Source organism: Gekko japonicus, unplaced genomic scaffold, assembly GCF_001447785.1.
Source record: "Gekko japonicus isolate JY-2015 unplaced genomic scaffold, Gekko_japonicus_V1.1 scaffold12, whole genome shotgun sequence".
In the NCBI taxonomy this organism is placed as follows: domain Eukaryota; kingdom Metazoa; phylum Chordata; class Lepidosauria; order Squamata; family Gekkonidae; genus Gekko; species Gekko japonicus.
The window spans coordinates 1,938,328-1,949,682 of NW_015161947.1; the positions used below are offsets into that span (position 1 = coordinate 1,938,328).

Below are 11,355 nucleotides of genomic sequence, written 5' to 3' on the forward strand. Positions count from 1 at the left end.
TCTTTCCCTCCTTCCCCCCTCCCTCTTTCTTTCCCTCCTTCTTTCTTTCTCTTTCTTTTCCTCTTTCCTTCCTTCTTTCCTTCTCTTTCTTTCACTCTTTCATTCCTTCATTCCTTCTCTCTACACACTCTCTCTCTCTCTCTCTCTCTCTCTCTCCTTCCCTCTTTCCTCCTTCTGTGGCCCAACTCTAGTGAGAAGGGGTTTAAACTTTAAACCCCTTCTCCCTTCACTCCCCCCCCCACTGGCTGGGGAAGGAAAGGGGAGGCTTTTGAAGATGCCCCCCCTTTTGCTTCCCCTTCTGATATAACGTCCGGTGATGCCAGGGGGTGTTGCATATGCTAATGAGCTACTAGGCTAATAGTAGCTCATTAGCATACCATATGCTAATGAGCTCCTGCAGCTCTTTTTCTAGGAAAAACCCCCTGATAGCACTCATAATTGAAGGCAAACCCTTTCAACTTTTCTTTTCAGGAACAAAAGAAGATGGATAGTAGTAGTAACTGATGTAGGAATGAACTGAAGATTATGGAACGTAGCAAGGTTAATTATAAGTTTTGGGGGAAGTTTTATGTGGATCCAATAAACAGGTAAAATAGGGGCAAAAAATAAAGAGGAGGGATTAAATGAGATTAAAAAGGACTAGGTTGATGAAATAGTAACATCAGAAGGTTTTCTTTTTTCTTTATTTTTGGTTATTACTGGTTAAAAAGCGGAAAATGTGTATAGCAACATGATGGGTAATGATTTCTGTGTATGTAAATTAGATATACTCAATAAAAATATTATATCAAATAGGATTAAATCCCAACTCTTCACAAAACATGTTCCAATCGGGCTTGAGCAGGCTCCAATAATACTTCACATTTTCACTAGCTGTGAAGTTAAAGAACTTCCCGCGTATTGGTGATGCTTCCTCAAAAGAAGAACTTGAGACTGAAGAACAACCATACAAGCAAATGTGTAAAGAAATGAATGAAACAAGCCTCTAAAAATGAAAACTTCCAAATTTAGCTCTCTTACCAAAAACCAAAGTCTCTCACAAACCTTCTCTCTTAGCCATTCTAAAGGTCAAACATTCTCAGGTGGATAGAAAATTTCCTCCTATCAAATTTAAGGCTGAGACACCGTTCTTAAAGGGACTCTAATCCAAATTTAGGGGTTTACTCCTTCTGAAACTTACGTGAGGGATGTTTCAAACGTGAACAGCGAAACTTATAAATAATAACAACTATAATCAATATCCTGATTCAAACCATGGGGGACTAAAGTGTTGAATTTATAAATCAACTTTGCTTCCTGTTGCAATAAATGCTTACAATTATCAATTTCATTATACGAATTTCCTTTAAAAAGATACAATACAAAAAATCGAAGAGAATCTGGACTGTGATTAAATTTCATAAAATGATCCATGAGTGGCACTTCACAATTATGGCTACGTATGTGGGATCGGTGTTCAAGGATTCTTACTTTAAGGGGTCTGATGTATAACAAATTACAGTCACATAAAATACAGTATACACACTGTTTTGAATTGCAGTTGGAAAATGCAGATAAGGAATATTTAAATCCAGTCCCTGGATGCACAGAACCTTTTAACTCAATGGCCATAGAATATGCTGTACAAGAATGACATTAATAGTGGCCTCTAGGTAAACACCAAGGATAGGTTTCAAAAGAACTAGAAACCTTAAAGGTATACTTGTGAGGTCAGATTTTAAATCTCCTCCTTTACAGTCATGTTTACCTAGAGGTAAACTTTTTATCTGCATAACAACCCTGTGAGGTTGGCTAGGGGGGAAAGTATGTGACTGGTCCAAAATCACCCAGTCAGCTTCCACTGCAAGATGGGGATCTGAACCTGGGTCTTGCAGACCCTGCTTTGAAGCTCTAACTGCTGCACTATGCTGGATTTCATAGGGTGGCTGCTGTTGAACAGTAGCAAACAGCCAGGCCTAGTTGAGTCAACCAAATCAGGGGGGACCTGGCAACCCTAGTCTGCTGCTAGGCCTAGGGTTTCCAACCTCAAAATGGTTCCTGGAGACCCCCCAAAATTACAACTGAACTCTAGACAGTAGAGATCTATCTCCCTGGAGAAAATGGGTGGACTCTGTGGCATTATACCCAGCTGAGGCCTCTTCCTTCCTCAAACCCAGCCCTCCTCCTTAGACTCCACCACAGTACCTCTAGGAATTCCCCAGCCTGGCACTGGCAACCTTTGTCAGGCCTGGCCCCAAGGCTCCCTCCTTCCCTCAAAGGCCAAAATAGGCCTGGAAAGCCCCCCCCGGAAAGAGAAGCCCCCCCCGGAATGTTCTAATCTCTTACCATTGATGCCTGTCAGATTCCACAGCCAACAACGGAGTACACGCTTATCAGAAAGATTATACTTTATTGCAGAGCTATAGATGCAGTAACAAAGTCACTGTTAAGAATGGTGTCGCCCCTACAAGCATAATGGGATATAGGGTATTCATATGCATCCCCCCCTTTCTTAGGCCAATTAGCCACATTCCCCCGCGCGGGAGAAGGAGCCCCAGGCCGTTAGAGCCAAAGCTGAGAACCAAAAGCACTCCCACGGTTCTCTGAATCCCAGACACTACACACCACCTGCAAGGCCATAGATACGCAAGCGTTACAGAAGCAAAGAAGGAATGCAGCGGTACTTGGTACACAGGGCAAGCAAGCACCCCACCCCCAACCCTTATGGCAGCATAGCTGACAAGTAGATCCCTGCAGAGGCCATTTCAAAAGGTATGGGGGGGGGTTTCAACCATCCCTGAAGGTGTTTTTTTGTTTGTTTCCTTTTTGGATTTTTCTGCAGATTCAGGAAGTCCCCCAAGTCTCTAGAAAAAGCTGCTGGGGGAAAGTGAGCCCTCTGTTGGCGGAAATGTGTATCCACATGGAAAACAGAGTTTGTCTATCAGATGCATAGAAAGATAAAAGTATTTCTCCCATTGTTATTGCTGAGCTGAGGTTGTTTATAATAGCACTTCTGCCTAGTGTCAAGTTATTTCTCCCCCCTTCCTCCATTAGTTAAGGAAGGTGTTAGGCACTGTACAAGTGTTATAATGAAAAGAAAGTTCCAGTTCCACATGCACTCACGATTTCCCTGATGGCAGATTTCTGTATTTTACTGGTGACACCTTAAGAGCACAATAAAAAAATGGAGTGTACTCTCCCAGCTCTCCTGAGCTGACTGCCCTTTCTGCATGTTGATTGGTTGCATTGATTGGCTTTTTATGGCACCATGTGGAGGTAGACAGATAGAAATAAACTTCTTTACCCCAACCGTTGACTCATACTAAAGGCCAGTCACTGCTACATCACTTTATGACATCCACTTATACAACTGAACCTCTGAGATAAGAAAACACTCACTCTCACTAGATCCAGTTAATATGAGAGCCTTGTTTCCTCAGACCTGAGATGCTACAGTAGGTTAGCTTCTAGGGTTGCCAAGTCCCGTCCCCCCCCCCCCTTCACTGGCAGGGAACAAGGGGGAAGGGTTGCCAGATCCAAGTTGGGAAACTCCTGGAGATTTGGGAGTGGAGCCTGGGGAGGACAGGGACCTCAGTGGGGTACAATGCCATAGAGTCCACCCTCCAAAGCATCCCTTTTCTCCAGGGGAACTGATCTCTGTAGTCTGGAGATGAGGTGTAATTGGGGCTGGCATCCCTGTTAGCTTCTGTGAGAACTGGACTGAGAGGTGGTAAGATTCTGTCAACTGTGAGGAGATGAGAGATTCAGAATGAAAACTGAGGGATTTGGTATTGTTTAAGAGGGGCGGAGATGAGAATGTTCAAGAAATGGAGTCGTTCTGAAAATACTTCTGGAACATCCCTTCTACTTGAATATGTTTTCATACCAAGAGATAGCACTCTGTAGTATCCCTCCGCCCCAGAGAATTGTTAAATCATGCAAAAGGGACTTCTCCTCTTTGACAGATGTGTTGGGTGGTCCTGTTAACAAGATTCCTGGCTGCTCTGCACATAACATTTTCATCTGTTTTATCTGGTTGAAGTGATTACAGAGAAACCTTCCATGTTCCTCTATTCCAACACATTTGCAAAAGGGAAATGAGAGGTAGAGAGACTTGCAGGGAGGGGGGCAGGAACCTGTACTTTGCATTCATGCCCAGTTTCATGGCTACCTGTTAGCTGATACTACGTGTCAGGAGTTGTAGGTTTAAATTCAGCACTATTGAGAGAGAGAGAGAGAAGCAGCTGCAAAAGAATACAGTTCCCTGATTGAAGAACATCTTGCAGCACGATGGAGATCAACCACATATGTTGTGGCATGAACTTTCCTTTTTTAAAACGCAAATTATTTTCTATTCAGTCTTCAATTAGCAATGAACAATTTAGAAAATATAGCAGTAGTGGTGGGGACATAAAGAACAGCTCCGATTCACATGTACAAGCACAGAAAGTGGCATGAACTTTTCTGAGTAAGACATCCATTTTTCAGATGTGGGATATATTATCCTCAGTGACAGATGATGGTCATGAGAAGAGAGGACTGAGCCCCCCCCCCCCCGGGAGTGAGAGTTCCAGTGACTCAGTGTTCTACTGGGCCCCAGCAGACACTATTGTGTTTGATGAAGCCTCTTTCATTTTGAGGGAGAACGTTGGAGCTGTGTATCTCAGCAAATGGCTTTAATTAAAAATAGGTAGAAGAGGTAGACTGGCTAGGTGAGCCATGAGAAGAACAACTCAAAATACAAGAAAGAGGGAAGTTAATCTAGAGGAGAGAACCGCAGATGGGCCCTTGCTCATTCCCCAGCACGCGTGTACTTATTGCGATGGCTAGTAAACCATTGGGCTAGAAACGTCTTTTCTGATTCCACTGAGGTCTTGGATGGATACGATGCCACCAGTTTTTCTACTGGTGAGTTCCAAATGTCCTTGCATTTGAATTGTTATACCACCAAAGACAGTGTAGCATTGTTTTCCAGCATTGTAGGAGCAGGGCTCTTTTTGTAGAAAAAGCCCAGCAGGAACTCATTAGCATAACAGGCCACACCCAACAGCAGAAACCCATTAGCATATTAGGCCACACCCCACACATTCCCTTGGTTTGCCTGGGCAAGCCCCCCTTTGAAGGGAAGGGAAGGCATTTAAATGCCTCCCCGATCCTTCCAGGGTCCCCTCTGGCCCACCCACCTCAGAGTCGCCTGGGGAGGGTGTTGCTCACCAGGCCTTCCCTCTGTAGCCTCACACGCAGAGGTTTTGGCTGTAGTGGGCATGGCCAACTCTGAAGCCAGCCGGAACTCCATTCCTGTGCATGAACTCCGTTCCTGTGCGTTCCTGCCCAAAAATAGCCCTGGTTAGGAGCACTTTGCGTACTTTGGGGGGCAGGAAGTTAAAAGCCACAGAGAAGCCACTGGAAACTTTTTCATTGACTAACAATTCTATAGAACTACCTTAAATAAAACTACTTTGGAGGCTCTTATCATGGCCTTTGCAAAGTCGCTGAAAGTTGAAGTGATGACAGCAGATAAGGGCATTCGCCTTTGAAGCTCATTGGCTTTTGCTGTGGAATTTTTTCCCCCTGAACAGTCAAGTCATTTAGAGATAGAGCCCACACACTTTCTGAACAGATACACCCTTAGGAAGGCTGGGGAAAGGAAGACAGAAAATGGGGCAGAAGGAAAAGAGTTCTCTTCCAGCCAGTGCATCTCCTAGTGGTTCCTGTTGACCTCTTGTATAATACTTGCAGCTTCAGTAGGATTAAGCTCATGTTCCTGTGACCTTTCTGGAGGAAACAAGAGGGGAAAGGAAACAAATCAAGGAGTTAATCCCCTCCCCCACCTTGGGACGTCAAGGAAAGTTCAGCCTCACACATGGTGAGCAAGAAGGAATTGTGTCTTTTTTCAGCAGCTCAGTCTTAAATTTTAGACAGACTGTAATGTAACTTGAGAAGAAAGGACACTGCTGACTTGAAGCGTTTGGGATTCCCGTACAACCTGTCACTGCTCATGCTGCTACTTTTCAATGCGGCGGTTCAAGCAGGTCTTTCTGGTTTCCAGCCAAGTTTTAGAAGCCGTCAGTTTTGTATGTATTTTGTCCACCAACACTTCAACTGTCTCCCTTTTCCTGGATTTTGTTTCTCTGTGGAGTATAGCAAGAAGGAACTGCTCTGAAGCTTAACGAAGGCTGGGCTCAGCTCAACCAAAGGGATTTTGGAAAGTAATCTTGTTCTTCTGTAGAAGGGGGAGAAAAGGAGGAAGAAAAGAAGACCTCAGCATAGCTGTAACTGTACAGTGCCTTAAACTCTGGAATGTGCTGCTGAGAGTGAAGCTCATGTCTGTTCCTAGATTTCATCCTGCTTCTTGAGTATGGGTTAATGGTGTACGATCATGGTGGTCACCCAGCTGCAACTGGAGCTGTGCTTTCGGGGGAAGAAACTGAGAGGTTTCACTTGCAAGTTAACCAGATCACCCCATGGATTCCTCCCAGAGACATCCTTCTCCATTGTATCTCAGATCTTTGTGCCATTCTTCCTGGCAGGTTTAGGCTTGGTGCTTGCTGGCCTCTTGATGGAAGTTGTTCATGTATGTATGTGCTTTCAAGTACCTCAGTAGCCAGGGGGGGAGAGGGTTGGTTTGCGTGGGTAACCTTGAGTATCTATTTTTAATTTGTGTATATGAAAGGTGCTGGAGGCAGTGCTGTGCCGTTGCCTGCCTGTGAGCAAAGTATCCTCTGTGAGTATTACAGAAGCAGAGTTCCAGCAGTCATTTGGGAGAGAGTCAACTGGGCATATACTTTGGGCCTGTCAGAGGAAAGAGCTTTCATTTTTATTCATGGCACACTGTTGTACGTAACTGTCGGCGAACACAGGCACTAAGAATCAGCAGAAGTGAGAGAATCCTCAGGACAGCTTCAAACAGCAAACCTGATATTCTCATTCCTGTCAGTAGGGCATCAAAATAGAGCATTCTGAATGCCCTGGGGACTCCCCACACATAAAGGGGGAAAAAAGATTTTGGAAACAGTCCGGTTTATCAATTTATTAATTAAAACATATTCTGCCTTTGCTGTTGGCTCATCGTCCTTCAGGAGGCAGTGAGTCTTGTAGGCAGTTGAGTGTCTGTTGAAGGAAAAATAGAGGGGGGGGGGAACTTGGCCTGCTTCAGCCCCTGACAGTTCATAGTATCCTGGAGGGAGAAATTAAGGTAAGGGAGTATGTACTGTGACTGTAATTTCTCACCCCAGTGTAGGATGGTACAAGCTTTCAAAGGCTCTGACTAAGATGGTAATGCAGCCCAAGCAGCTATCAGGATTGGAAGAAAATCACGTCTTTCATTCATAAGGAATTAATTGAATCTCTTCCCTCAAAGCGTACACGCACGCACACACACAAACACACACACATGCACTAATTAAGCTGTGAAGGGGGCACAGCCCATAACAGTTCATAGTATTCCAGTATATAAGGTAAAATTGGGGTTGGGGGAGGTGTGGCATGTTTTCCCCAAACGCAGTCCCCTGCCTGCAACTCTCCCAAATGGCATGGTGTGTATGTGTGCGTGTTAAGTGCTGTCAAGTCACTTCTGACCTATGGCCAACCCTATGACTTAATGTCCTCCAAAACATCCCGTCATTGACAGCCATTCTCTGGTCTTGCAAACTGAGGGCCGCGGCCTCCTTCATTGAGTCAAGCCCTCTTCATGTTGGGTCCGCTTTTCCTGCTGCCTTCAACTTTTCCTAGCATCATTGTCTTTTCCAGTGAGTCCCGTCTTCCCATAATGTGACCAAAGTGCAATAGCCTCAGTTTAACAACTTAGCTTCTAGGGAGAGTTCAGGCTTGATTTGATCTTTGAATGGAAGCAATTAGTTGCTCTGCCTTTAAAAATTTGCCAGATTTTGGTCCCTGCCACACGGCAGGGAAAAAGCCTCTAAAAGCGCGGCTTTTAAAAGCCGCGCCAAAGTTGAGACGCCGCGGCGGGATCCCACGGATCCCCTGGCTGCGGCGCCTTTTCTCCCCGGCGCGATCAGACGCCGGGGAGAAACCAGGGCCCTGACAGGGAGCCTGCCGAACTGCGCATGCTCCGACATGTCGGAGCATGCGCAGTTCGGCTAGGAGCCGGGGATGCGCCGGTGCAACGACGCGCCGGCGATCCAACGGCCCGGCTTGCGGCGCGTCATCTGGATGAACCACCTCGGTAGGTGGTTCACTTTTGATGCGCCACAGCAGGGGAAAGGGCCAGATCAGAGACGGAAGCGCCACGCCAGCCAGATGTTGGCGTGGGATCGCGTCCGTTTGCTCCGTCTCCAATCTGGCCCACTCCCGGCCCAAAACGCCTCGTGTGAACGGGGCCTTAATCAGTAGTGATAGAATGAATTACAGATAGGTCCCCTGAAAACAGGTGTTATTTTGGGAAGTTAGACATTTGAGCCAATGGTTTAAAGCTGCAAATTACAACAGATTTAGTGTCCTTTTGCCTCAGCATTCCCTGGGGCCTTTATTGCCAAGGCCTCTTCCTCCCCCACAAGAGAAATGAGAGATCGAGATAAAATTTCAAAGTCAGCTTTGATTGAATCTGTTTGCAGTCGAAGTTGGCAAAACAGTAGGGAAACAAAAGTGGGTAATCAGAGCTATCAGAGAAAATGGCAGAGTTAAATGAGGAAAAATAGATATTAACTTGTGGAAGATTTCAGGCGGAGCTTATCTCAGTGCCATCTTGCCTCACCACCCTCAAGGAAAAGATGATTTGATCTAGAATCCACTTACTTGTCTTTTTGATAGGCCACAGTATCTGTAAAACTCTCCTCCAAAATCATGTTTCAAATGGCATGGAGAGGGAGGTGCAAAAATATCCCCTTCCTGGTTGTCATGCCCAGACCTGCGTGAAAGGGGGGAAAGAGCAGAGGTCCCTCAGTGGCTATTTTTTGTTGTTGTTCAGTTGCACAAGGCTTCTCTTATGTTCTTATATTCTCACTACAGGCCTAGGTGAGCAAGAAGGCTACATATAGGCAAAAGAAGCTTACAGCACTATGAATATGCTTTGCTATGTATAACATGCCAAATAAGTGAATCCAGGGCAAATATAAGCTACAGCCAAGCTAGCGTCATGCATCCCCGGACTCACCTGTCTATCCTCTTGCCTCTACTACCTCTTCCTTCTTGCTGATGCTGCAGTGAATGAAAAAATTCCCACATCCAAGCACCTGAGATGGAAGTGGTCCATCTCGGGGAACAGCTGGGGCACTTCATTTTCCAACAGCATAAGGGAGAGAAAGAGATGGCTGCCATGAAGTACCAGCCAGTGCAATGCCTTACATCCATGGTGGATTGGTTCATATGCTACAGTCACAGGGGCATCAAAATGAAAGCTCAGCACGCATCCACAGCAGTAGCACCCTCTTTTCAAACATACGTTTGTATGTAGCCAAAGTGACTCGAGGAGCCGTGGAGTTTGGTAGACTCGTGTTCTGAGGGTGGAACGGAATTTCCCAGTCTCTCCCTTGCCCCTCCACAGTTTACAGGCCCTCATCCTGGCCAGCTTTATAACAGTAATTGTCCAGAACTGGCAGCCTGAACTTTAAGTCCTGTAGCAAGATTCTGTTTACAACGTGAAGGAAAACTTGTCCTTTCCTTTTTCTGGCTCTCTTTCTTTTCTCATTGTTCAGGCTTCAGCTGATAAGCACAGGACGAAGAGCATGACGTGACTAAAGTCTAAGCCTTTCTGTGATACTCTTTTTATGAGGGTAAACACGGAGCAGCTCCTTTAATAGCATGGTATTTCTGTGGATATTGGTATGTGTGAGATTAATCTTGGGCCGGTCTGTCTTTTCCATAAGAGTAAAAGTTTTGTGTGGGTGACTCTTGAAAGACAAATGAGGCAGAATCTCCCCCCCCCCCGCTGCTGCTGCTGTCAAACGGCTTCCCATCACGGTTTATAAGCTCCACATAATGATGGGTTGGAAAAGCTCTTCAGAGACTTGTTCCTGAGATACGGTCAATGCACAGCTCTTCTCTGGCTGTGAGAAACATCTTTTATACTAAGCTTTAGAACTCTGTGCTACACACACAGGTTTCCTAACTTAATGATCAGTAGTGGAGGTTGAAATTGAGGGTGTTCTATAGTTTTGGGGCACTTTTATCCTCTGTGCATGTGACAAGACATACTTGGTGATTCTGAATTTTGTCCTTTGTATTGGTTGATCCTGATTGGAACTGCACCCATGGTGTTTTGGCTTGGGAAGAAATAGAGTAATCCTTAGTTGAGCAAGAATGCTCATGCAACCTCCCATGAGCATATGCTGATATACAGCAGTACAACAGAGAAAGGAAGCAGGCAGTTCATAACTGCATAAAAGGAATGGAACCCACACATGTGCTGTTTATCTCTGACAGTGCTGACCTCAACCACTAAATCTGTTTTTCCACCCCCAGTCATGAAGGACTTTTGTAGGGCAATCCTGCACAGAATTACATTGAAGTCAATGAGACTAGGAGGATGAAATTCTGTGATGGATTTCACTATTGGAATTGTGTGCTGCTAATACAACATGACACCCTTGTGCTCCTTAGAATAATTGCTTTTCATCAATTGTGAATAGGTCTAATGTTAACTAGAATCCTCAATTTGATTCATAAACATTCAAGATGGAAAGTTGCTATCTTCTTGGCCAACCTGATTGTGAGCGTGATGGGGTACTTGAAGAACACTGGAGATAATGATCCCTTTACCAACCAATGGCTAGTAGCCATTGAGCATAGAATCATAGAGTTGAAAGGGACCTCCAGGGTCATCTAGTCCAACCTCCTGCACAGTGCAGGAAATTCACAAATACCTCCCCCCACACACCCCAGTGACCGCTGTTCCATGCCCAGAAGATAACAAAAACCCTCCAGGATCTCCAGCCAAACCAGCCTGGATAAAAATTTGGCTCCCTGACCCCATAGTGGCAATCAGCATTTCCCTGGGCGTGTAAGAACGGGCTACAAGAACTAAGCACTGAGGCAACCCTTCCTGCCCTCCCTCTCATGATCTGCCTAAGTTTACAGAATCAGCATTGCTGACAGATGGGCCATTTAGCCTCTGTTTGAAAACCTCCAAGGAGGTTTGGACAGACCGTCCACAAATCTGTCTAAGCTCCTTTTAAATCAATCTATAAGCCTAGTGCAAGTGCAGTCATGCATGCCTGGAGGACCAATGGAAGTAATTTTCTTCAACCCTTCTTCCTCAGTGTACACTGTAGCAAGTAGGACTAGCTGGAATGAGAGATATTTCTTTTCTCTCTTCCCAAGCTTTTCTCTCCAATCAGAGTGCCCAGAGTTTAGTTCAAAGACTGAAGAGGCTAACATAAAATCTTTAAATACCCCCTTTGCTATGTGTCTAGGAATGCC

General features: G+C 45.3%; 1 protein-coding gene across 3 annotated transcripts in view; it reads left to right on the top strand.

Moving 5' to 3' along the window:
- SLC41A3 (solute carrier family 41 member 3) overlaps positions 1-11,355 on the top strand; it is a 78,720-nt gene that overhangs the window by 25,062 nt on the left and 42,303 nt on the right. The window contains exon 1 of one of the 3 annotated variants that reach the window (XM_015429367.1): positions 6,201-6,553. The exons of the other annotated variants lie outside the window; for them this stretch is intronic. Coding sequence (XP_015284853.1) covers positions 6,359-6,553 — 195 coding nt within the window. The 5' untranslated portion in view covers positions 6,201-6,358. Of the gene's footprint in view, positions 1-6,200; positions 6,554-11,355 lie in introns of those variants that run through there. 3 annotated transcript variants of the gene reach the window in all.